The sequence below is a fragment of the Manis javanica genome, unplaced genomic scaffold (genome assembly GCF_040802235.1).
Source record: "Manis javanica isolate MJ-LG unplaced genomic scaffold, MJ_LKY HiC_scaffold_25, whole genome shotgun sequence".
Classification (NCBI taxonomy): Eukaryota; Metazoa; Chordata; class Mammalia; order Pholidota; family Manidae; genus Manis; species Manis javanica.
Window position 1 is genome coordinate 958,938 of NW_027332171.1, and position 27,723 is coordinate 986,660.

Genomic DNA, 27,723 nt, shown 5'->3' on the forward strand with positions numbered 1-27,723 from the left:
TTTTCTCCGCCCCGTCAGTGACGGAAAACTCGTGACTCTGACAACCGCGCGGGGCTGGCGCAGAGAAGCCGAGGGCGGAGCCACGAGTTGGGTTCGCGAAGAAGGCACTGACGGGCAACGCGTGCGCAGTCGCTCGCCACGGGACCTCCTTCCCGCCGCTGAGACTAGGAAGCGGGACGCCAAATCTGTCCCCGCGCAGCCGCCGCCGGGCGCCAAGCGGGGCGGCCGCCCTCCCTGAGGCGTGTCTGTTCACGTTCCCACGCACGCTCCGGCGTACGGCGGCGGCCCGGGGTCGTGAGCCGGCGAAGACCCGCGCGCGGAGGAGCCGGGAGACTCAACGTTTCTTCCCTCCCTCCCCCATTCCCTTCCCCGCTCCCTCCCCTCCCAAGAATGTTCCGCTACGAGGTGAGCAGTTGCGACCGGAAGTGGCGCCTCCCTCTCTCCCGCGCCCCCTTTCCTCTCACACTCCCGCGGGTCCGTCCCGTGCTCCAGGAGGGAGGTTGAGGGGAGGCCGGGTCGCGGAGTGTGGCGCCTGGGGTCGCGGGCTTCATCGGTGGGCTGTGAGCTGGCTTCAGGGGGCGGGACTGCCCTTTCAGTTGACGCTAGGGCGAGTTGGCCTCTCTTTTGGGGCGGGGAGGGCCCGTTAAGTGCCGTAACTAGAGTGCCGGCCACCCCTGCCGGGAGGAGCCGCACAGGGGAGAGCCTTGCGCCCACCCGGCGGCTCTTCTAGAGGAAAAGTCACTCTGGGAAAGACGTTTCCCGCCCTGGGCGCGGAACCACCTCCGCGCCAGTTACACACAAGGGGGTTACGGGGGCCTGGTCTTGCCCTTTGACTGGGACCGGAGATTGTTTACTAAAGGGCTCCGAGTTGGGAGGGGGCGTGTCCAGGAGAAGTTCCTTCTGGGCGAGTGAAGGGAAACCGTGGGTTTGGTGGTGATCCCGGGAATGTAGCAATAGTCCTGACCCTGTCACTAATTCACTGAATGACCTTGAGCGACTCTTAATTTCTGGACGTAAAGTTTCTGGACTTGTAGAATGAAAGGGCTGGTCTAAGTAGTCTGTAAGAGTCTAATTTTAAAAAGCAGCGATTTGATTAAGTGGATCTTTGTGATTTGGAAGAGAATGTTGCTGAAAGTTGCCTCTGATGGGGAGACAATTGCATCCTTGTTTTGGGTAAGTTTGGGAGGGCTTAAGACGGGTAGAATGGCCCATTGGCTTAGCCTTTCCTTTGGGAACAAGTTTGCTAAGAGGAGGTAGGTTAGCAAGATGTATTACAAACCTACTTACCGAGATAGTGTGAAATTCCGATTCGGAAGCCTTTGAGGTTTGGGGACATATACACTCGGTACTCGATGGAAATGGTTCAAGACCAAACTGTGTAAACATGGAGAGAGATAATGAGATGTGGTAGGCAGAGTTGCCAAGAGAAAAGGAAACTTGAGAAATAAATAGGTGAAAACTGAAGTGGAGGGGAGAATCATTAAAAATAGAACACCACACCAGAGTTGTTAAGGTGGTATCTAGCATTTTTTAGCAATCCACAATCTTTGCTTCATTTGATCCTCACCTCTCTGAGGTAGGTGGTATTGTCCCTTCATTACCACTTAAGAAACCGAGGCTTAATTAGAGCCTGAGACACAATAGGCACTCAAGAGGTATTTGATGAATTAATCAGAAAGAATGAGACTTTCCCAAGTTCAAAAACTTGTAAGAGTGGAGCCAGAACATGAACTTGTTATATCACAGTCTTCTAGAATTCACTTAATTGTGGTTGAAAATTTAGCTTTCTGGTTTAACAAGAGTTTGGGTCCTTAGGAAGCGAAAGAGGAGAATGATGGAAATGAAGAGAAAGCATTAAAAGGGAATAATAAAATAGCTGAAAAGCTGATGTGAAAATGGGGAAGATGAGAATTTTGTTGAAAAATATACATAAAACCCAAGCAAGATAATAAAGTGTTTATTTTTAGTTGTCTTTACTATTCCAGTCAGTGATGTAAAGGAAGTTGTGGGCCTAATTTCTTGATTGCATGAGGAAATGCTATTCTCAGATTCTTGATAGAGAAATGGAATGTTTGGGGGGAGGGGGAAGGTTAAATGAAAAAAGGACTAGGAAAGAGAAACTGAAAGGAGATGCTGATGTCCGGGATATTGGGGGATAGAAAAAAATGCCATCTTTGCAAAAGGTCATACCATTCTGTTGATTGGGAAGGTAAGATAATGTTTCTTAAATGAGGGTGTGAACTTCATGAATCTCTAATTTTTTTTCTCTTTTTCTTAGTCTTTGGAGGATTGTCCTTTGGATGAAGATGAAGATGCATTTCAAGGTCTGGGAGAGGAAGATGAAGAGATTGATCAATTCAATGATGATACATTTGGAGCAGGTGCAGTTGGTAAGTGACATCTTTGTCTTATGTCATCTTGATATCTTGATCTTTTCAAATGCTCTCATTTATAAGTGCTTTGTCAAAATAGGAGTAATCTCATTCACAGATTTGGCAGAATATTCTATTCTTGATCCCAGAATAGTCCAGTCTTCTTTGAAAGTATCTACCCTGCTTGTCTGGACCTCTTTTTGCCGCACTTGTAAAACCAGATATTCTCTAAGCCCTATCCCTTTGCTATATGACCTTTATAGGTTGATACTCTTAAGTAATTCAAAATGGACATTTTACAAAGGTTTAAAATAATCTAAAAGAGAGAAGTTATTCTTTGTGGAACATGTTTAGGAAAACTTGTGTAGTGGGCTAGGAGAAAACTTGGATTCAGAAATGTATGTTTTAAAATTCAGTTATCAATGATATATTGCATGACCTACTGTATTGTCTTATAGTATCTTCAATAAAGTAAAAAGCTTCTTATCCAAAGAATTACGGTGGTAGAACAAAGTCTTCATCAGTTAGAAAAGTACTGTGCACACTTGAAATTTTCCCATCCTGGATGTAGATAAATATTCTAAGAGGTGGAAAGGGTTAAAAAGTTAAAGCACCAAACTAAGCTTATAGGACACAGACTTAAAATTACTGATATGGGAAATGTAGGGAGCAAGCTTATATGATAATGTTCAAGAATTAGAGATCCTAGAACAAGTATACTAATAAGTTAAAATTGAACTACACTTTTAAGAAAATGGATAGGTAGTAGAGTCAATGCAAATGCTTTTGCTATAGCTGTTGGTGTTAAAAAGCAGCAATAACTGAATATGTTGGGACATGTGATTTCTTTGGAATCACAGCACTTCTGTCTATGCAACAAATATTCAAAGTTAAGGGATAAGAGGAAATTTTGCAGTAATGTGTAATCCCAAGATAATTGATTATCAAAAATAAATGAGGTCTTTAAAGTGTTATGATAGTTCCTGGCTTTGTAATGATGCAAACAGCTTAAATTTATTAAAACTTCACTGAGTTAAATGATCTGGCAAAAATGAAAAAGTATACTGTTGCCAAGTAGGGTATACAAAATTCAGGAGAGATCTAAAACTGCCACTGTTGGGAGCAGTAGCAGAAGTGGTTAAGGTAGAAGCTGGGCTCAGTACAGAAGGAAACCAAAGCCCTTTTGGATGATAGCCACAGCTTAAGAGGTGAGGTCATCCAAGAGGATGACATGATCTAAAATGCTATTCTCTCTCCATGGAGATCACAGCAAAAGGGAAGTAGAATAGAATTAAAAAAGCAGGAAACTGATGTGATTTGCAAATTGTTTTAGAAGTTAAGTTAGTAATAACCTATAGAAGACAACAGAAGCTGTAAACAATGTGTGCTTGTTTCTAGAACTCTTTCTTTTTAAAATACTGTACTGACACCATGTTTTGGCAGATTCCTCAGTATTAAAGTGAGGTTGATGGAACTGGTTATAGATATATTAAGATGAGGCAGCATAGTAATATGTCCTCAGTTTTGAACCTGGACAGAAGAGGAATAGTCTTGCCCTCTTGACTTCCTGAGTACTGTGGACAGTCTTCTTTTCTGAATTTCTGTGTTCCAAAATGGGGAAAATATTGCCTTAGGGTTAATAAGGATGTTAGAGTGTGCTGACCTCTATTTTTATATGATGGGAAAAAGAAAAGTACACAGAAGTTGAAAAAGTAAAATAACAGATAGTAAAAAAAAAAAAATAAAGGCAGTGAAATAGCATATGGTTTAGCCCACTTTGTACCCTGGGGTGTAGGAGTGATAAGAAGGATTTCATGGTCAGAAAAGTTTATAGTGGAGAAAAGATTTCCAAATGTGAACCCTTTCCATTGACAATATAACATACAGAATTATAAAGCAAAAATCATCTTGATATAAAAACTATATGGGTTTATAAAAAGAAAATTGTTTTCTAAGTCAACCTATGACTTGTTTTGTATACCTCTACAGGTAGATACAGCTGGTACAGAGAATTTAAACCAGGAGGTAAAATGGCAGAACTTCAAAATGTTTTGGTTTGATGTTTTTTAATTCAATGAATGAATGTCTTGAAAATACCTATTAGTACAGTAGTTGTTTTAAGTCCCTGGCTACAAATGCTCTGATGTCACCTTTTCTTAAGAAGCTAGTCCTTGACTTCTGCATGGAAAAATACTTGCATCATCTTATGGCAGTAATGAGCCACAGTAATCTCAACTCATTCTCTAAAAATAAAAACTTACACTTCAAAGTGCTTATTACATGCGAGGCACCATTCTAAAGGCTTTACATATATTATTAATCCTCACAGCAACCTTGTGAAGTAGGTAGGTACTGTTATTATCCTCATTTTAACAAATGATGAAGGAAAGTGCCAGAGAGGTTAAGTAACTATAAATACAATTAGTGTAAACTATCAGTTCTGTTTAAACGGTCTTTGGGGAATCTTTGGGAATCTCTTACCTCCACTTGAAAGGGCTCCCCATTCTTTCTGCTTCCCTTTTATTGATAGCTGCTATAATCTTCAGGGACTGAGATTGCCTTAAAATTAAATCACCTCTACTTCCTTTTCATTTTGTTTTTGTTCAAAAATATTGCTGAGACCGTCTTCAGGGGAATATTAGAAGTATAAGTTTATAGAAGCAGCCAGGAATTTAGCAACTCACATCTGGGCATATAGGTAATTAGTTGAAGAAAAACAGTTACTTCTTTCTCTTCATTTCTCTGTTACTCTTTTGTCTTCCCTTTATCATTTCAACTAGTGTGGATTGAGGGTCAAGTATTTGGCATATCTGAGTAACTGTATTTTTAGGTCATTTGAAAAGAATACAGAGTAAAGTATCCTCTGGCATGCAATCTCTGACATACTGCTTCAGATGATTTTTCACAAAAGCAAGAAAAATCCAAAATGATGATGGTAATTTCTAGCATAGATTCCTTTGCCTACTTGTTTGAAAAGTGTAATCAGTTCGCTACAGAGCCATTCTAACAGTGTTTTTTAAATGTATCACTAAGGACAAACAGACTGTTCATCTTTGGTAGATTTATTCATCTGATAGAGTTAATAAACATGAGTATGGAAAGTAGTGAATGAAACAATGCAAATTAGAACTCTGCTGCATTAGAATCAATCCATTAACAAATTTTTAAATTGGAGAAATGTAAGAAAATCCCTTAATTCAGGATTATAGACTCCTATTTTTTTGCATTGCTAAGTTAGTAAAATTGCAAAAAATAATTTGTCCTTTAAAAACTTGTTCAGCTTATTCTTAGCAAAGATGATACAAATATTAATGTCACAGTTGATTTTTAATCACACTCTTCTTCAAATAAGTGATAATTCAAAAAATACTATAATTTTCATCTTTTTCCCTTTACCACAAGTAAAGGGATACATTCAAATCTACCACAGTGTCCAAAGACTAGACAGTGGTTCTGATCATACCAAATTATAAACTTGGAAATCCCACTTCCCTTGCTTTTTGGAACACTACTGTTATGTGGTACATTGTTACGTAATAAAAATAGCAAATTTTAAATGTTTATAATCTGATCCTGAAAGGGACTTAAATTAAATATTTAAGATGTTAGGGTATGTGTAATATTCATTACTACATTAATAGTTACATTGAAAGTTTGCAAATAATCCAAATTTCCAATATCAGTAAGGGATAAATTAAATTTGTTCAGCAGAATAAAATCTTACATAGATATTAAAAAGAACAAGATGATATTAATCATTTATGTGTATATATGTTCATAAAAAGTTATCTAAGATATATTGTTTAAATAAAAAGAAACAGGTTAAACTTTATAGTTTGCAATTTGAGAAGTTAATATACTTGTGGAATTATAGGGACTTTCACTTTCTAAGTTACATATTTGTGTGATTTTTTTGAGTTTTTTAACAAATGTGTATTTTCTTTGTCAGCAGAGAAAAAACAAAGATAATTTTATCAAGTTGTACATGAGCCTTACAGAAAATAGTCAATAATCTAAATCTTTTTTTTGTTTTTAAATAGCTACCATGTATTATAGCCTTAGTATATATCAAGTACTTTTCTTTTCCCTTGTCATGGTGCCTCCAGTTCTTCCTTCTCTTTCCTTTTAATGAGGTATATAGAAAAATTATTTGGGGAGTTTTGTCACTGAAGACACTTTTTCAGACTTTTGTGTTTACATATTAGTTATAAAGGGAATTAGCTGTTACCCTCTTGTTGAGTTTTATAGGACCTACAAAAGAAAAACTAAAGTAAGAGTAAAATATATAACATTTACAAAAGAATAATGAGGGGTTTTTTGTGTGTATGTGTGTGTTTCCCTTAAGTTTTTTTTTTTGGGTATCATTAATCTACAGTTACATGAAATGAGGGTTTTTTTGGGTTTGAAAGTCGTACATGTTTAGATGAGGTGAAGGTAGAATTAAAATGAAGAAGTTAATTCAAAGAAAGCTTCCTTTAAGAGGAAATGCTTGAATGCTGAGCTTGAATGCTGAAAGGAGCAAAAGGGTGAGTGGAGCTTTGGTGATAGAAGCAGAATGGACTGATGGCACCAAGGAGGATGGCGTGAGAGCAGTGATGGGGATCTAGTTCCAGAGAAGCTGACAAAGGGTTCTGAGGATTTTCATCTATGCTGTAACGGGACTAAAAATAATGCTGTGTCAGCATGGCAACAAGACCGAGCTACAGACTGTAGAGTAGCGTGCAGCAATCGCAAAGACTGACCCAGGTCCAGGTCACCATCACCTTTGTGTACTGCAGTGGCCACCTGGCAGGCCTCCATGCTTCTGTCATTCCTGCCCCTTTCCAGTGTTCTCAACACAGCAACCAGACTGTTGCTTTCAAAAAGTCAAGCCACATCAAAACTTGCAGTGGCCATCCATTTCCATCCAGATAGCCCAGAATACCCTGCAGGAGCTCCCTCCTAGTACCTTCCTGACTTCATTTTCTTCTACTCTCCCACCTTGATCATTCTATTCCAAACACAGTCCTTGCTGTTTCTCAGAATTATCAGTCTCTCATCTTAAGGTCCTTTTATGACTGTCCCTCTGCCTGGAGCACTCTTGTCCCAGATATCCACAGGACTGACTGTCTCATTCTTGAATCTTTGCTCAAACGTTAACCTTTCAATGATCTCTTCTACTCCATAATTCTGTGGCTTTTCATCTTCTAATATGTTGTCTTATGTACTTATTCATGTTTTATGTACTTATTTAATGTCTTATGTACATTAAACCAACAGGTTGTAATGTACATATCTATCACCAGTCTGGAAATTGGTTTCAGAATATATAGAGTTTGGACACCATTGATCATGTACTAAGCTATTATTCTACATGCTTGTATTTTATTCCTGGTATGGTGTTACTTGTTTTTAATAGTGAAAAGCCCTTTTTAATACACTGCTTAGTTTAAACTTTATTTCATGTCTGTAAGTAGAAATTTAACTTTCCACCTGTCTTCTGGAGTTGGAATTATTCATTCGGTTAACAGAGGGGTTTTGTTTTTTTAGTTCCCATATGAACTATGTTTCTTGTTTATGGTTTCCTTACAGATGATGATTGGCAGGAAGCACATGAGCGCCTGGCTGAATTGGAAGAGAAGCTACCGATGACAGTTAACGAACAAACAGGCAATGGAGAAAGGGATGAGATGGACTTGTTGGGTGACCACGAGGAAAATCTTGCAGAAAGGCTCAGTAAGATGGTGATTGAAAATGAATTAGAAGATCCAGCTATCATGAGGGCAGTGCAGACAAGGCCAGTTTTGCAAGTGAGTAAGTTACTCTGATTTGAGAACTATAGCAGACTAATAATTAAGTGAAGCATTGAGCTTTGCCATTTTATCTCATGAACCATCCTAAAAGAAATACATATGCCATAGAAGATTAATACAGTTCCATATGATAGCAATTCTAGAGATAAAGTTGTGGAGTAATGTATATTCTGGAGTATTATACTTTATTATTCTCAGCAGTTGAGACTGTTTTGGGTCCTTGTTCACCAAAAGCAGGTAAGTCGCCCAGGGAGCCTACATGGTTCCAGACTTTGTGTATATGTTTTCCTTTTTTGTTAGCCCCAACCAGTTAGTCTCAATTCCAGCATCTGGGATGGATCTGAAGTTCTCAGGCGAATCCGAGGACCACTGCTTGCTCAGGTATTAAACATTTTCTTTTTGTATAGAATTCCTAATATCCAAAAAGTCCATGTTAGCTTCTGTTGTCATTCTTTCCTTATTGAAACAATGTAGAGATGTATTTCATTTGCCAGTATTGTGCTAATTACCTCATCCAGCTCTCATTGCTATACCTGTTGGGTGCACACTTCCTCAGCCTGCATGGTAAACTTGACTGTGCTTTATCTTGAAAAGGTTGAAAGAGAGCCATTGGAACTCAGATTTGTCAGTTAAGATTTGAATTACTTAAAAATTCGTTTTGAGGCAAAACTATAGGGACAGAGAACAGATCAGTGTTTGCCAGTATTTGATGTAGTGGGAGGGGTTGACTACAAAGGGACAATACAAAGGAACTTAGGGGAACAATGAAAGTGTTCTGTATCTTAATTATGGTGGTAGATCCATGACTGGGCATTTACCAAAACTCAGAAACTGTTTACCAAAGAGTAAATTTACTGGATGTAAAATAAAAATAAATGAAACTTTTAAAGAGCATTTTTCAAGATATTTTTGGCATCTGTGGAGATTATTAAAACATTTCAAGTTGCTGATTTCTCTCTGTCTTTTAACTACTTCCTCAATTAGGAAATGCCAACCATGTCTGTATTAGAATATGCCTTGCCTCAGAGGCCCCCACAGGGCCCTGAAGATGATCGGGACCTTTCTGAACGTGCATTACCAAGGCGGTCAACTTCACCTGTCATTGGGAGTCCTCCTGTTCGAGCGGTCCCTATCGGCACCCCACCTAAGCAGGTGGCTGTACCCAGCTTCAACCAACAGGTACCTCCCATTAACAGGAACTCAGCCCAGGATATTGGGAATCTGGGCAAAATTATTTGGGAAATTGGTGATGCTGGGTGGAGGGTGGAAGTGTCGTGTAGGCTTTAGATGAGTAAGAAGATAGCCAGTTAGAGAAGTTAGTGCAAATAAGAGACACACTTCTAGTGCCCTTTGCTGGTGCTGCTCCTATTGACGCTGCCTCTTAACTGGGGGAGAAAAAGGTAGTTAACCACATATAGTGTATATATCCTTTTTAAAGTGTTTTGCTGGCTGCCCAAAACATTGGCAGAGAGGTAACTGAAAGCTGGGGGGAGTGGGGACACCCAGCATTGTCCACATCCCTTTTTACCTTTAAGATATCCCTGCTTTCCCTAGAGCCTGTGCAGTCCTGTTCCATAGACTTTCCTCCACCTGAAACCAGCAGCTGAAAAAGGAAGGCCAATTTGGAAGGTATGGGGGGAGGGTGGTGTTGGTATGGCCTAGTTAGGCTCAATATCCAATGAAATGGTGGAGTCACATTGTGTCACCAAAGAGCTGAGCATGACGGCCATATCACAGGGGCTTTAGAACAGGACTTAGTTAATCCTCCAGCTTTCTTATCATTCCTTCTCCCTCACTGCTACCAAAATATATACTCTTGGAGAGAATTTGCAAGTCAGAATATCTGCTGGAACCTCCCTCAGATAGCATGGAAGGGTGGGGATAACTGGAGAATTAGCTAAATCTTCCTCGGTTAAAATTGGCACATTGGGTGATACTCCTGAGAGGAAGTGACCTAAGGTTCTAGTGTAAACCCATAGCCATAGCAGTGTGCTTAGAAGAGGGCTTTGCATTGAGTTCTGTGTTTCTACCAGTACTTGAGGGGAGGGAGTGTAGGTGGAGGAAAAACTGACTTCACTGAGTGTAGTTGTATATATGTTTGTCCTGATAGATTCTGTGTCCGAAGCCTGTCCATGTTCGGCCCCCAATGCCACCGCGCTATCCTGCTCCCTATGGTGAGAGGATGTCTCCAAACCAGCTGTGCGCTGTCCCGGTATGTCACTTCAAAGCCTAATGAAAGTGTCAAGTATATGTTTTCCAGTCATCACCATTTATAGACATCTCCTAAATTATATACATTTTTTGTAATTTCTGGATCTTATGGTCCATCATGTTCAGTTATTTCTTACCTGAACTCTTTTCTTACCTTTAAAAATCTAAACTCAGCCAGTTCATCTGGTGTCCTGCTCTTTCAGTCTCTCATCTACTGTTTTCTTTTTCATGTTCATGATCATACTTTCTTCCTGATTTCCAGCATTACTCTTTTATCTTCCTTCAGTGGACAGCTTGACTGTACAGTTTGAGTGTTTTTATATCGTTTATTTTGCATTCCTAGAGTTCTCTTATTATTAATTTACCTGTTTCACAGTATGAATATAATTGTTTTTTTTCTTTTCCTTAGAATTCTTCCCTTCTGGGTCACCCTTTCCCTCCTAGTGTTCCTCCTGTTCTCAGCCCCCTCCAGAGAGCACAGCTTCTTGGAGGAGCACAGGTAAGCCTGTGGTTAACTGACCTGTAGAAAGGTCTCTTACTTTCCTAAGGTTCACTAGAGGACATCCCCCTTTTTGACTATTAATCAGTCTACTGCCTCTTCTTTCTTTCCTTTACTTTTTCAAACAAAGTCATTGATGGAAGCAGTATTTACTTTTCTGTAGGTAAAAGCAGGGGGCTTGCTGCTTAACTAATCTGAGATCTTGTCTCTCTTTGTAGCTGCAGCCTGGACGGATGTCTCCCAGCCAGTTTGCACGGGTCCCTGGATTTGTTGGTAGTCCGCTTGCTGCCATGAATCCCAAGTTGCTGCAAGGGCGAGTTGGGCAGATGCTTCCCCCAACACCAGGCTTCCGTGCCTTCTTTAGTGCTCCACCCCCTGCTACACCACCACCTCCTCAGCAGCCCCCCTCTGGCCCAGGACCTCACCTGCAAAACCTAAGGTTATACAAACAAATGCCACTGTTTATCCATTGTTGGCCAAGTCTCTTGATCATTGAGGTTCAGTGTTACTGTAGCTTCTTGATATTTGCAAGGGATATATTTTGAGATGTTATTGGATCCTCAGGTTGCTGAACAGAGTATAATATTGGCAGTCTCCAGGCTTTCTTATGAATCACACTCCCTCGAGTCACATGTGTCCTGTATATATTTGCATATTGTTCATCTGTTGCCTCTTTTTATTTCTTCTAACATTTCTCATGTCTCACTTTACATCCAGATTACAAACATACACATACTTACATATGCACAAAGAGCTTATTACTTAACGAGAATTACCTAAGGAACAGATCTCAGTGCTGAGTAGTCAGTTAATATCTGTGCAAACCAAGTTTACTTCTACTCTGGTTTGTAACAGAGGTGTTCAAGTTCCTGCTTCAGCAAAATTGTCTTTTATTACATACCATATTGTATCAGCGTTCTCCAGAGAAACAGAACCAATAGGATGTGTGTGTGTGTGTGTGTGTGTGTGTGTGTGTGTGTGTGTGTGTGTGTGTGTGTGTGTGTGTGTATAAAATAGATTTATTTTAAGGAATTGGCTTATGTGATTATGGGGGGCTGGCGAGTCTGAAATCCTTAGGAAAGGCCAGCAGGCTGTAAATTCAGGTAAGAGTTGAAGTTGTAGTCGTGAATCTGAAATTTGTAGGGTAGGCTGGCCGTCTGGAAACTCAGGCAGGACTTCTGTGTTCCACTGTCACGCCAAAATTCCTTTTCTGGAAAACCTGTTTTTGCTCTTAAGGCCTTCAGCTGACTGGGTGAGGTCCACCCACATAATTGAAGGTCATCTCTTTTTTTCTTATATTCAATCAGTTGTAAATGTTAATGGCATCTACAAAATATCTTGACACCAACATCTAGACTAATGTGTGACCAAACAACTGGGTACCATAGCCTAGCCAAGTTGACATAAAATTAACCATCACACGCATATTTTCAGTGTCCTTCTCAAATAGTTGAAACTAAGTACGTTAAATCTATTTAGATACTTCTGTTCAACAGAAGCTAAAAGAAAAACTATACTGCTTTACTGTTAATTCACTCAAATTTTATGATCCTTTTCTTAGGAGTTGAGAATTAGCCCTTACAGAAGACATATAAAAATACAGTTGTGTCTTCTTTCTGAAAGATCTTAGTCTAGACTTTAACATTCCCTTGGGAGATTGTATGAAATTATCCTGTACTAATAATTTTCTTGAAAACTCCAAGTCATCAGAACTACAGAATTAAAAACTTTTTCCCTTTCTTCTTAGAACTCAGGCCCCTATGTTTAGACCAGACACAACTCACCTTCATCCGCAGCACCGTCGACTCTTGCATCAGAGACAGCAACAGAATAGAAAGTAAGTAGTCATCCTGCTCCTTTGTGGTTTCTTAATTCAGCTTTTAATTTTGACAGTGTAGTGTAATAAGGTGTTTTCCAAGTTACCATAATTCTACTGATCATTAACCAGAAATACAGTTTAGATGTGATTTGATTTTTGACTGAGGAGGGGGTTGTCAACATTTTATATTCATTTCTTATAGAGTTCTTAACCATACTCTTAATTGCCTTTTATCATCGCAGCTCAGAGATAATCTTGAAATACAGTAGCTAGCCTTACATTTGGTTCTTATATGAAACCAACAGTTATCTATTTCTGCATCTAATTTTTTAATCTTCATTCAGCAATACCGATATATATTTATATATGTAGTCCCAGCTATGTACCAGGCACTTTCTTAAATTTGGGGTATTGAAAGAAGAACAAGATATTTCAAATTCCTGCCATGGAACTGATTTTCTGTAGTCATTCATACATATAAAATAAGAAAATTAAATAGAACTTTCAGACTTCTTCCACCTTCAGTTTTAAGGTTCTGTGGTGTAGTTCCTTACATTAAGTAAAGAACTAGAGTATTTTTTTGCAGGGAAAAAAATACATGCTCTCTTAAAACAAGACACAAAAGGTACAAAACATAAAGGAAAAGATTAATACATTTGACTACTGTTAAAATATGAAACTTCTAGTGCCTATAGTTAATATGGTGGTGTATACTTTAGAATTTGTTAGGAGGGTGGATCTCAGGTTAAATGTTTAAAAAAAACAGGGACACAGGCAGGTGTTGGGTATATCTCTGTTACCTTAATTGTGGTGATGGTATTAAAAGTGTTTGCATAAGTCCAAACTTTCCAAAGTGTATGCATTAAATATGTGGATATTTTCTGTATATTAATTATACCTTAACAAAGCTGTTAAAAACTTACCAATATTTTTAAAATATGTGAACTAATGTATAGCAAAAGATACCATATACAAACATGCAGTTTCCAATAGCAGAAACCTACATGGCTCATAAAAATGAAAAGATTTTCAAGCACACTTACAATTAGAAAAATAAAGATTAAATGAGAAAACCATTTTACAGCATCAGGCAAAAGTTGAAGTGGCTCAACACTGTCATTGTTGGCAAGAATGGAGTATAGAGCATCTCTCTAGAGAATTTGGCAGTAAATAATAAGGTTGAAAATGTGGATACACCACATCATAGCAGTTCTACCTTTTAGAATATACCTGGGTATGTTATCAACGTGGATTAATATGAAAAGCATATTGAGTAAGAAGCAAGGAGCAGAAGTATATGTCTAGTACCATGTATGTAAAACTTAAAGGCATGATGGAATAATACTGTATAATATTTAAAGATGTACGCACAAATAATAAAAGTGTTAAAACCTTTCAGGGAGAATACCTACCAAGGTCAGGATAATGGTTCCTCTGGGAAGGAAGGGAAGCTGAAAAATAGGACCCAGAGGGGTACAAGAGGGCCTTCAACTGTAAATGGAACGGTAGTTGCTGTAATAATCCTTTTTTAAAGTCTGAAGCAAATTTGGCCAAGTAAGTTTTTTTTCTTAAGTGTAGGTAGTGGATAATGGACATTTATTAGAGTATTTGCCGAATTTTCCTTTACACTTGAAGTACTTTGTGATTTTCAACAAGTTTAAAAAAAAGTACACAGACTGGAAGTCAAATTGACCTGTGTTCAGATCTTTTGCTCTCCACCAAGTGTACAGCTTTGGACAAGTTACTTGATCTTTCATGGCCTTGGTTTGTTGTATTAAGTCGAAAAGATAAAACTACTTACCTCATAGGGTTATTGAAGGGCTTATACAAAAGTACCTGGGTGAAAGTGCTTAGCATATGGTAAGGCACTGTATCTCAGGTTTATTTCCTTTATGTATTGCATAGCTCTTTGCTTTCATATTCTGTTAACATTTAGTTCTTTTTCATGCCTCTTTTAACAAAAACAAATAATTTTTTTTATTGGCCTGTTTTGTTCCTGTATTGTTATAAGGCAGAGTTACTGTACCCACTTGGAGTGAATGTGGCATATGTTTGTTTTCAGTCAGCATCGGACTCTCAATGGTGCAGGAGATAGAGGAAGTCACCGGATAAGTCATCAAGATCATCTCCGAAAGGATCCATACGCCAATCTCATGTTGCAGCGAGAAAAGGACTGGGTCTCTAAAATCCAGATGATGCAGCTGCAAAGCACTGATCCCTACCTGGATGATTTTTATTACCAGGTAAATACTGTGTGTGCTCTTTTTGAGGATAACAGTTTAATCCCTCACTCTGGTGAAGGCACTCATTTAAAAATTGGTAGAACTAAGTATTGATAGAATTTTCTTTTGAGGTAGTCTTCAAGTGAAAAAGAATTGACTAGGCAAATTTTGCCCTCTTCACAAGTTGGAGAGCCTCTCACACTAGTCACTGAAAGGTTTGTGTGTGTGCCTTTTAGTTCTTACACAAAGAGGCTGTTGGATCAACATGTTTAGATCCCTCTGGCATGAGTAATTTGGTTCTTCCAATTAAGAAATTCGCAGTTGAACTTTAAAGATATTTCCATTGATTTCTGGCTTTTCTGAAGGCTTGGATTTTTTGATAAAGTAAATCTATAGCAGTCTAACAAAATTTAGTTATCAGTACATTTATAGAGTTTGAGTTACTACTGCCACTAGTTTAATTATTTAATGATAAAGAACAGCCATATTCTGTGCTTGTTACAACTGAAATGATCTACTCATGCGGTAGAATTACTTTGAAAAACTGGAGAAATTGTCAGCTGCTGAAGAAGTGCAAGGTGAAGGCCCTAAGAAGGAACGCACCAAGCTCATTACACCTCAGGTGGCCAAGCTGGAGCATGCCTATAAGCCAGGTAAGGCAGTTAACCCCAGGCCCATAATAAGAAATTTGACATACTGCTGATACGATAAAATATGACCAATTGTATAGGTGATTGGAGAGAAATGCTTGAAACTGCTTTATAAAGTACCATTGTCCTTAATAAGTAAAGATCAGCCATTATTAAAGCATAGAATGAATAGTTTAGCAGATGACTTTTTAGATCCTTTTTTACTTGAGATTCCATAACTATAAAACCGGTTAATAATTTCTAGTATCCTTAAAACAGATAAAGGGGAAATACTTCAGATTATTATCTGATTATCACCAGCCCAAAAATGGTAAAGGATAGATTTTTAAAGATTGCTTTTATATAATACATAGATTTTTGTAATAAATTTTTAGACGGAGGAAAGAGTAGAGAATATAAAAATCCCTTTTGTAAATTGCCTGCCTGCATTGCTGAGTTTTTATTTATTGGAAATGTTTTGTCCTTGCAGTGCAGTTTGAGGGCTCTCTGGGAAAGCTTACTGTCTCCAGTGTGAATAATCCGCGAAAAATGATTGATGCTGTTGTGACATCTCGGAGTGAGGATGATGTAAGTTCAGCAGAAGTGTGTGTTTAAGAAATTCTGGGTCATCACTGCTTCTCTTGGGGTCATTGTGGAATAGAATCAGGCATAATGGAGTTTATCATCTTAGCTGGTAGCTTCCCACCTGGCCTGTCATGGCATTCTGGCTTTCTGCAGATTTGTCAAGAAATTAACACCTTCATCTCTAAGGCAGCCAGGTAGGACCTGGGGTGGCAGAAATGTTACAACCGGGTAACTAGCTGCAAACAGAATCAGCAATTTACTACAGTTTTAAAAATTAACATTTTCCATGTGTTTTAAGATTATCCTATAGTATTTTCTTCTACATTCTACAATTACCTTTGGCCTGTCTATGAGTTCAGTTTAGTTGTTTGTGTGTGGGGAGGTGATTCAGTCAATTCTGTATCTTTGTCCACAAAAGACAAAGTTTTTGATGATTAACTTTCAAACAATCAAGATTCTCAAAGTATTGTCACAAATGGAATTATATACGCACATGTAGAAAATTATTTTTAACAGAGGTAAAGAGTTCACAATGAATAGTCTTGTCTTTTTTTTTTTTTTTTTTTTGAGAGGGCATCTCATATTTATTGATCAAATGGTTGTTAACAACAATAAAATTCAGTATAGGGGGGTCAACGCTCAATGTACAATCATTAATCCATCTCAAGCCTAATTCTCGTCAGTCTCCAATCTTCTGAAGCATAACGAACAAGTTCTTACATAGTGAACGAATTCTTACATAGTGAATAAATTCTTACATGGTGAACAGTACAAGGGCATTCATCACAGAAACTTTCGGTTTTGATCACGCATTATGAACTATAAACAATCAGGTCAAATATGAATATTCGTTTGATTTTTATACTTGATTTATATGTTGATCCCACATTTCTCCCTTTATTATTATTATTTTTATTTTTAATAAAATGCTGAAGTGGTAGGTAGATGCAAGATAAAGGTAGAAAACATAGTTTAGTGCTGTAAGAAGGCAAGTGTAGATGATCAGGTGATCAGGTGTGTGCCTATGGACTAAGTATTAATCCAGGCTAGACAAGGGCAGCAAGATATCCACGGATGCAGAAGATTTCTCTCAAAGCAGGGGGGGTGAGGTTCTGAGCCTCACCTCTGTTGATCCCCATGTCTTTTTTTTAGGAGACAAAAGAAAAACAAGTTCGGGACAAGAGACGAAAAACCCTTGTCATAATTGAGAAAGTAAGTTTCAGAATTTGTTGGTATAGTATCAAAAAAGGAGTTGTCAAATGTACATGTATGAAAGAAGTGGAAAAGTAACCAGTCAGTCGTGTTCTGTGAGTTTAATTAATGAATGTGTTCTTGTTAAGTGCCTATTGTGTACCAGAGCACAGTAGAAAGGAATGTGGACCTCCTCAACTATGGCCTCATGGAAAGAACACTGCAGTTAGTTAGAAGTACTTGATTTTCATCTGAGTTTATTCATTTAACAGATGAGGGTCACCTTTCTAAGAAAATGTAAAAAAAAAATTACATTGTTCCACAATACATCTATTGGGCACTCCCTGGGTGCTGGGTGCTAAGAAAAATGAGGTAATACATAGACAGTTAGAGTTTGTAGAGTATAAATACCATGTTGCAAGGCCTTAGAGCATAGTGATTAAGAGCACAGACTCTGGAACCAGACTGCAAATCATGTCTTTTCTACATTTCTGAGTCTCTTGACTTGAAGCAAGTTACTTAACCCTTCTCTGCTGTCCTCAGTTTCTACATCTGTAAAAATGGAGATGATGTGCTATATACAGTATCTTTCTCACTGGGCTGTAATGAGTACTCAGTGACTGAGTACTTAGATTGAGGGCAAAGTGCTTAGAACAGTGCGGGCACCCAGCAGTAAATACTACCATTATGTAAATGTAGGTGTCACCTGGACCGTAGTGTGTGCTGTTGGTATTACTGTGCTTTTTGGTGCTGACTGTTGGCAAAGTGTGTGATCTTTCATTATCACCACCTTCTGGATTAGACACAGAGGAGGGGCAAGGAACGTTGTTGAAAGAGTTCTTAACATTATTTCACACCTTTTATCTCTCGGTCTTACTACAATGCATTTCCACTTGTCTTTACCTGGTGGTCCTAAACTGTGAAGTTACTTATCTCATACTCTGCAACCCTGACATAGCATTCTGTGGTCTGCTTTGTGCCCCACTTAGACCTATAGTTTACTCCTTGATGTGGAGGATTATGAAAGGCGTTATCTCCTAAGTCTAGAAGAAGAACGACCTGCCCTGATGAATGACAGAAAGCACAAAATCTGTAGCATGTATGACAACTTAAGGGGGAAATTGCCTGGACAAGAGAGGTAAGAATTGGGCACTTTTGAGGAAAACATGAGACTAGCAGGACTCCTTACTCACTGAACCCAGCTATGGACACTTCTGCTTTTTCCTTCCTTAACATCCCAGTAAGCTCAAGGTATGTCCTGTTAGCCTAACTCAAATGCCATTTCATATGAAACATTTCATAATCTTCCAAGCCAGGAAAAAATATCCCTTCATCCTGAATTCATTTATTCAGTAAATACCTATTCAGTATCTAGTAGGGGCTGTGCTTGGCACAGAGATACAGTGGGGAACATTATTTGGTTTTTGTTTTTGAGCTTCCAGATTTTATTTGGTATATGCTTACTAGCATGTTCAACCTTGTAGTCTTTGTATACTTTCTTCTCTACAAAAATGGCAAGTGTGAACATTTATACTTCCTTGAAATTTGCATGGAATGCTGGAAACCAGTCAATCTTACAGTGGAGACTAAGTTTCTTACTACATCTTTTTTCTGTCACTGTCTCTCCCCAACCCTGTATCTGGAACAGAATGTTACTAATAGTAAACGTTCTGTAAACCCCAATGAATTTGGCGAATGCAAGAGGACTGTGTCCCTTTCCCTTTGCCCATTCAAGAGAATTAATGATTCTTCTAAGCAAAGAATCTAAGCCAGAACATATGCAAAACAGCACAATAAGAAGAGGCACCTTCTTTTCAACACTTCTCTTCTGGAGTTTGTCTGACAGGCAACTAGTTGAATAAATATGGGTTCATCCACTGATTGGAATATTACACATCCATTAAAGTGTATGGAGTTGATGTATATTCATTGAAAAAGTGTCACAGGATGTTGAGTGGAAAAAAAAAACAGGTGACAAAGCTGTTTGAATTCTGTGGGCTTTTTTTTTTTCTTAAAAGGAAAAAATATGCAGTACACAGCAAAAGTCTCTTCAGAATGATAGCACTAATAATAAATTAACCTTGGGATTATTTGTTTACTATGTTTTCAGATTTTGCTGCATTAACCGTGTTTTATATTTATGTAGCTACTTAAAAGTTAAAGGAAATTAATGCATATCCTTTAACCAAGTTGTTTTAACATACAGTTTGTGAAATGATGATTCTCTGCATTTTTGAAAATTGAAACATTACTTTTTGGTTGAGTCTTATAGAAGAAATTTTATTTTGTAGTACAGATAATTACAGAGTGAAAATGAATGCAGTATATTCATTCAGTAAGAAGAAAAGAGGATTTTTGACATTGTTCTTGCTGATCTATGTAAGCAAACCTATTTTTCTTCCTCTGCAGGCCAAGTGATGACCACTTTGTGCAGATCATGTGTATACGAAAAGGGAAGAGAATGGTTGCCCGCATTCTTCCCTTCCTCTCCACAGAGCAGGCAGCTGACATTCTCATGACAACAGCCAGGAATCTCCCTTTCCTTATCAAGAAGGATGCGCAAGATGAGGTGATCTACTATGGGGGCATCTTTCCTTTGGGTCCTCATAGTTGATAAGATCTCTAGAATCCAGATTTCTCTTCCTCTTCTCTTTCCTTCTGTGTTGTTTTGTCTGACATTTCATCAGTATGATTTGATTATTTAAAGCAACACTTTAATCCAGGTCTATATTTTTAATCCCATTTTTGGTTCAACAGACCTTGTTCCTAAACACAAGGAAAGCAATAATTTCATTTTACTTGGTGAAGTTGTGATGCTCTGTTCTGTATTATAATTACTTGGGGAGCATCTCTTTCCCAAACATGCTGATTCAGAATTTAGAGTGGAACGATCAGGGCTTCTGTGTCAATAACAAGGCCCCCAGCTGAATCTGATGCTCACTGAATTTGCAAACTTATGGTTACTTTGCTGGATATAAAGTATCACTCATGGGGCAGTTACCAGTAATTTAACATTGGCCGATATAGACTTGTTTGAATGGTATCCCACAGGAATTGAGCCAGCGCTTGTAAGTAACTTTTATCAGTCTAAAGGAGGCTGGAATTTGAAACATGACAATCAAGATCACAAGTTAACTCTTCCTAAGATTTGCTCTTAGCTTACCCTTCTCATAACAGTTGAAAAGAGTAGCAGAATTTAGAATAGTCTTAGACATTCAAAGCAAGAAGTCGATGAGTGTAACATAAAGGGCTAGTATTATTAAGTGTAAGATTCAAAACAATATAATTTATGAGAGTAAGCCTATATTGTAGACTAAAAGTTAAGTAATAAGCAACTGGTAATAGTACCATGAAAACAAATGATGCCAAGATTCCTAAGTGGTATGGTAGGAAAGAGTTGAAAATTACTCCTTCTGAAATAATAAGCTGAAATTTATTATCTGCAGGAGAAATGAGTATGAAGCTTTGGGTTCATCATCAAAGAAATGACATGGGATTGAGACAAGTACATATTTTAAATATTTCAAGAATAAAAAATGAGTTGGAGGAAAGTTGAAGGATTTGAGGTTTATCCTAGAAAATAGAAGATAAGATTAAAGTAACAGTGAGGCAGGCACTCTTCTTCATAAGATCAGAGGAACTAAACAATGGAAACAAGTTTGAGAAACTTTATTCATGTAGCAAATATTTATTCAGCACCTCTGTATACCAGGCACTATTTTAAGGTCCTAGAACAGGAGCACCTAACTCTAGGTGCTAGGAGCCAGGAACTCAAAGATGTTTGCCTTAGTGGAGCTTACCTGCTAGACAGTGTCTGTATATGTATTTACCTGATTAAATATAGAGGCTGTTTTTGCTGGTATGTGTTAAGAGTGATAGAACATCTCTACATTTCCTGAGATAATAGCTTGCCCCAGGTCTGAGGTATTAAGTATACAAGGTAATCTGGAATATCGTGTGCCAGAAAGCAAGAAGCTACCAGATTACTAGGGTCCTATGTAAAAGATGGAAAAAATCAACTTGAAGGGACTCCTGTTGGCCAAAAGTGGGATAATTTGCATCCGAAAGAAAATTATGGCAGTGGATTGAAATATATCAAATATATTTAATTTAATGAGTTCATAATGATACCAAAAGATATGTTAATCACCTTGAGATATTGTTAAACCATCAACTCATTATTCTGAAAACTAGTAAATAAAGGAAAAGAATCAAGCCTTTATCCTGCCTGCCTGCTCATTAACAACCAAAAATCCTGGTAACTAGAGAGTTGATAATACAAAGTTCTTCAGATAGAAGAATTTCAATAATATGCAGTAAATGAAAAGAAATTATAATATTAGAAAATGACAATTTTACAACTCCTAATGGAAAAGCAAGCAGTCATCAATGCGGACAGCAGTCATCACTATTGCTAAAGGCGTTTAGGTAGTAGAGGAGATGGGGAACTTTACATGGTCGGAGCAGGCTGACAGTACCTGACCCACTGATCACTGTTCCCACCAGGAAGGGAACAGCTAGACTATGCTCCGTGACGCGACGCAGCAGGAAACACACAGCTCTCTCCACGGAGCCTTCTTCCTCTCCTCCACCCACTCCCCCATTGAACTTGAATCTAATCAAACCTCTAATTCTCATCATCAGTTTTTATTTATTTCACCCCAAGAGTTGGAACTAGCCAGGACCAACTGGGACAAATGACCCGGTTTCTTCAACAAACAAATGGCATGAGAAAAGGAGGTGAGCAGTGGCAAAGGACCTGTTAACAGATTTTAGAAGCTCTACCAGCGAAATGCAGTATATTGATCTGGTCTGAATCATGATTAGAATAAATCAGCTGCTAAAAGACATTCCTGAGTCATTGGAGAAATGTGAATTTGGAGTACATATTGGGTGATACTAAGGAATCCCTGCTAAGCATTAGGTGCAGTGATATTGTGAGAGATTCCACTAAAGATACAAACTGAAGTAGTTACGGATAAACTGGCATAGGAGGAACATAAGTTTCATAAGATGGACAAAATGTTGATCATTAAATTGTTGTTGAAGTTGGGTGGTGGAGAACCAGACTATGTTATGCTGTTCTTTATACTTTTGTATATATTTAAAAATGCTTTAATTTTTAAAGCTTTGTATATTTAGAGTAGTAGATCACAAAAAGTCTACTCCCATCTAAAGTAACACCAGCCATCACTTTTTACACCATGGGCACTGCATGCTAGGAGCAGTCTTCAATGCCTTTCATGCGTTACAACCTAGTATATTGGAAGCTCTGTGCTCTAGGCCGACCCTCATGACTAAAAGAAATGAATAAAGCAGGCTAGAATTCAACAGCCGGGATTCAGGTTTTGGCTACCAACTTTGTAACTCTGAACATGGGGCTTCTGATCGCTTAGCTTCTCTACTAGTTTATAAAAATGGGGTTATCATTTTTCCATTTCCTCACTGAGCTTTTATAAAGCAAGATAAAATTAAGTTGGAAAATACTTCTTAGTAATTCTATAGCACTCAGAATTTTCCTTAGACTGCTTTTCACACTATTCAGATAGTCAGTTTACTTGTTTCTTCCCCACTGTACTTTAGGTCTCTGAGGGTCTGTCCTGTCTACCTCTTACTTTTAGCACATAGTGCTTGTCACATTGTAGGCATTTACATATTTGTGGGATGAATTAAAATACTGGTGTTTTATCATGAATCTTGCAGTGTGTTAGAGAAGTGATTTTACACCCTTGGTTCACAAAGTCCTGACATTTCCTATGCAAATTGAGTTGAAAAATCTCAGTAGGTACCTGAGAACCTATTATTACGACACTATTAGTATCTGCTAGACTTGGCAGCCCTTTTTTGTTCCATTTTGCTTGAGGCAGTTGAGCATACAGATGATCATCCCCCATCCACTCCCACTGCTGGAGGATGTTGGATAATGTTGCAGGTTATAATGCTCTCACTTGGTATTTTGTAGGTGCTGCCATGCTTATTGAGTCCCTTCTCTCTCCTCCTCTATCACCTTCCATCAGTGACTGTCACCAGCCTTCTGCAACAGCTAATGAACCTACCTCAGAGCGCAGCTGCACCAGCACCCTGCAGTCCTCACCTCACCGCTGTGCTCCAGAACAAGGTGGGCTTGCCCTCCTATGTCCTTGAACTTTGCGAGGCTTCTAGGTTGGAGTTACAGATAAAATATTGGCTGTCACAGCTGGGGCAACTTGTAAAAGAGGCATTTGTCACTCAGGTGTTAACAGAAGCTAGAAATAAAATAGTAGTTTCAACAAAATAAAATGTGATCTATCTCATGGAATAAATCTGGTATAGTATCTCCACAGTGTGGTCAGGGAGGTAGGCTCCTTGAGTTTGCCTTCTCTACCATCCTTGGCGGTGGCTACCATGCCCGTGGCCTCTCGGGGTCCATGATGGTTGTCAAGTTCAAGGCTTCACTTTGCGTCAGGAAGAGAGATACATGCACAGAGCCAAATGATGTGGACTAGCTGTCTCCTGTTTGGACTTAATGTCTCCTGTTTGGACTTAATCTCAATAGCCAGGTCTTAGTCACACATCATATCCAACCTCAGAGAAGGCTGGAAAATATCTTTCAGTTCACACCATTGTTACTGCAAACAAAAGCAGAGTTATGATGTGAGGAGGAAAGCATATTAGGTAGATAAGGTAGCAGTTTCTATCATAAGACTATAAATAGTAGAACATCCCATTTCATATTTCACTTACATTGGGTTAAAAATCCAGAGACTTACAGGGAAAGCATGATAAATAAAGAAGAAAGAACGTAAGCTTTTAGATTCCAGATCTCTTACCCTGAACAGGGTATTTCACTTTGCAGAGCCACAGTTTCCTGATTCATAAAGTAGAGGTGATGAGGTCAACTGGAGAGTTGTCCTGTTAGATGAGACAGCAGCTGTGAATAGTCAGTATAATGCCTGGTACATAGTTGGCATTCACAATGGGCCATCACTACAATGGGGGGAAAAAGCGTTCTCCAGGCCTTCTCCTTCACAGCTGGAAACCTGCTTGAGCATGACTGAAGGGCAGTACATCAGTGGCCAAGAGGTGCCAGTGCCTCAGGGGCCATCAGATGGAGGTTCTGGGGTAATCGGTTATGCCTTCCATGTTGTTTGACTCTTAGTTCAGTTTTGATAAAGGCAATAGAAAACCATAAGATGAGATGAGATGACATAGTGCAGTGTTGTTTTTCTGTCAGTGACATGAGGGACATGAAAGGAGGTTTCCTTTCCTTGAGGTGAACTCAAGAGAGGTAGGATGGAATCCTAAAATAGCCCCACATACCGTTTATGATCAATTATAGCTATGAGTCATACACTGAACTTATTATTACCCCTTTTTCTTTTCATTCTGTGCCCCTTGAGACTCCGTCTTTCCTGCTTTTACTGCCCACCAAACAATCTAATGAAACAAATCTTTGTATGTTTCAATCTCTAAAGCATGTTGCTAAATTTTAATAATCCCAGATATGGTGAATATATGTTTATCTTTTCTCTCTTAATTTTTTAGACTCCTGTTAACATTCTGTGTAAGCTTTTATATTTCCAGATAGGTGTGTCCTTTTTTAAGGAAATTTTCTTTCATACCATGATTGTTTCTGTTACCTTTCTTTGTGCATTTTCCCACAGGTCTTAACACCTTTTTACTTAATTTAGTATTTTTAAATCTCTATTCAGTGTTTTTTCTTTTTCCATGAACTGTAATTTTCTGTATCAGTATTTATCTCCATTTGACTCTTAATCCATTTGTTCTAGTAAATTGGAGAAAAGCTAAATCCCACATTATCTATGATAGGAAAAACTACCTTTTCATCTCAAAGTGGGGTTGGGAGGCAGAGAGGACACTGAGCACTGGGATTCTTCTGTTTCCATTGACTCTGCTTTTTGTTGCTGTGCCAGGAGCAAGAAACAGCCTCTTAGCTCATGGTTGTCTGATTTTCACCTATTTCTCAGAAAAGCACAACAGTGGGGTAATTTTAATTTAGTGCCATTCCTCATCTGGCACTGGGATCCCCCAAGCAGTGGTGGGGGCGAGATGCAGTGTTGAATTTCATTCTGTTTCCTCTTGTAGTTTGGCCTGTCACTACTCCTTGTCATCCTGAGCCGTGGGGAAGACCTACAGAGTTCAGACCCTGCTACAGAATCGGCGCAAAACAACCAGTGGTCAGTCTAGGCTGTGTTTCTTTTCAGTTCTTTCAGATAATCTTTTCATCCTTTTTCTCATGGTTATTTGTTTTCCCTGTCAGGACGGAGGTGATGTTCATGGCAACCCGAGAGCTTCTGCGGATTCCCCAAGCAGCCCTGGCCAAACCAATCTCTATGCCCACAAACCTAGTATCCCTCTTTTCTCGCTATGTTGACCGACAGAAACTGAACTTGCTGGAAACAAAGCTGCAGTAAGTTTGAAACAGGAGAGTTCCACATCTCACAGAAGTTGGCACTTTAGAGGTTAATGATAAGAAGGCGGCGGGGGCGGGGGGGGGCATAAAACTGAATTCAATGGAAGAGACTAACAATTGTTATCGGATACATGAGTATCTAAATATAAAACACAGGGCTGGGTGCAGCTGCACCCTCATCATTGCTACGTGCTAAAGGTAGAGAGGGATCTTAGGTGTTTTGTTAGAATTCTTATAAGGGTGTAACTTTAATGCAAAAGATTGCCTTCTGTTTTAACTCATTTATACAAACAAGTTTCCTTTCTCTCTTTATACCCATAGGCTAGTTCAGGGGATACGATAAAAGATCTCCAAATGTGTCCTGTACCTCCTTTTGGCTGCCACCTGCACTGCTGCCACCACCAATGGAGTGTTTTTAATGAGGGAGGGAAGGTAGCTTACTCCCCAAAGCCTCTTGTGGGACCGATTCCTGTTCACAGGGTTTGTCTCTAAATGCCAGGTATTTCCCTACTCCTCTGTGAAACTTGGCTGGGTGATACTTCTGCTGGTTTCTTGCCATCTGTGTTACAGTTCTGCATGTCCTACTTTTACTCAATTCTTCTCAATTTTGCATTTTCTTTGCCCTAGAGACACAAATACAATCTCTCCCTTTATCCCACTACCACTACTCCAGCTCAGAGTAGATGTAGCCTGCCAAAGGTTTCCTCCCCTCATCCTGTTGAAGCCTTTTTTCATTGCCCCATATTAATATGACTATAGGAGAGCCAGTTAAGTAGAAATCAGTATGTATATGCGTGTGTGTGTTTGTGTATGTTTGTGTGTCTCAACACACATAGACACACACCACTGCATACATTTATGTGGTCTCCTGAGGATCCTTAAAGAATGAATTTTAGATTGAGACATATCCCTCCTCTGAACACAAACCAGCTGATATATTTTTAATCTGTTTATAGTCCATCGTGTAATTAATTTGGGGGGTTCTACTTGTTTTAATATAAATAGAGGGTGTGCAGCACATTAATAAAGTCAGAATTCTTAATTGGCTGATACCCAGCTCTAGGCTGAGAAGTCCTTTTTCTCCTCCCCATGTGTCTTCTCTTTGTTTCTGTCCACCTCAGTGGAAACAACACACGGTTAAGCCTTTTTTCTCACTACATCTACAGTGTACTTAAGCCTGTCCCCTCAAGTACATGCAAGATGCCCAAAATGATCCTAACCTAAAGCCTGCTTCCACAGTGTAACTTTTGCACACTTGCTGTCTTCCTGAGACGACTTCAGTAAGCCATGCTTTTACTTACCTCTTCCCTGTTATTTGGTATTATGGGTTGAAACCTCCAAATGTAACCACGCAAGCTAAGCTTGGCTTGTTGTTGCTCTTCAGTCTCCCCTACACCATGAGCAGAACTGCTGTCCTGCTTTGTCTCACCCAAGTCCCTTTCCCAGGCAGCCAGGGGCCTGGGTTTGCAGCCCAGCAGAGACAGCCCCCGTGATTCTTTCCACTTACCCTTCTTCCACTCAGCAACCAAGATGAGGGCTTTGATGTCTAGTGATTACAGCCCTCAAGAAAAGTTCACCTGAATTAATCTTTCCTGACTGTCCTGATAGACTTTTTGCTATTCATACCTTTTCAAGTGTAGTGGGTGGGACAGGTTATATTTAAAGAGAAGAAACATTTTGCACATATACGTGTTGTACAACAGTAAAATCCTCTCCTCTGTTACAACCAGCTGTCCTTGTTCCTGTGTCCATTTTTCCCATTTCTGTAGCCCCAGGCTGCACCAGCTGTTCCCAGTGACATTACTTATCTGCTGACCATTTCCACTATGCACCTTTCCTACCTTCCCTTCACAACTAATCAAGTGAACACTTGATTATTCTTGTTTTCTGTGCTTTATCTTTTTTGTTCAGTTCTAATTAATTAAAAAAGTTTCTAAATTTACATTTTTATAGGGTATTGTAAATAAATGAATTGTATACTTGAAAAAAA

At 38.9% G+C, this 27,723-nt stretch overlaps 1 protein-coding gene across 3 annotated transcripts; it reads left to right on the forward strand.

Moving 5' to 3' along the window:
- Positions 1 to 174: 174 nt before the first annotated feature.
- Positions 175 to 27,723, forward strand: PATL1 (PAT1 homolog 1, processing body mRNA decay factor). 3 transcript variants are annotated; one of them, XM_073228334.1, is made up of 19 exons: positions 175 to 405; positions 2,279 to 2,390; positions 7,944 to 8,161; positions 8,465 to 8,545; positions 9,149 to 9,343; positions 10,275 to 10,376; positions 10,785 to 10,874; positions 11,093 to 11,313; positions 12,622 to 12,711; positions 14,756 to 14,936; positions 15,445 to 15,568; positions 16,035 to 16,132; positions 17,282 to 17,341; positions 18,310 to 18,458; positions 19,730 to 19,889; positions 23,283 to 23,438; positions 25,406 to 25,497; positions 25,581 to 25,730; positions 26,055 to 27,723. In XM_073228334.1, the coding sequence occupies exons 1-19, from the start codon at positions 391 to 393 to the stop codon at positions 26,074 to 26,076; spliced, it is 2,316 nt and encodes a 771-aa protein (XP_073084435.1). In that variant the 5' UTR covers positions 175 to 390; the 3' UTR covers positions 26,077 to 27,723. The 3 variants fall into 3 exon arrangements, 2 of the variants coding, with proteins under 2 accessions (XP_073084435.1, XP_073084434.1); XM_073228333.1 differs by lacking the exon at positions 175 to 405 and adding an exon at positions 498 to 1,173; XR_012127649.1 differs by lacking the exons at positions 175 to 405; positions 25,581 to 25,730; positions 26,055 to 27,723 and adding an exon at positions 493 to 1,173 and having other exon boundaries at positions 23,338 to 23,438; positions 25,406 to 25,423.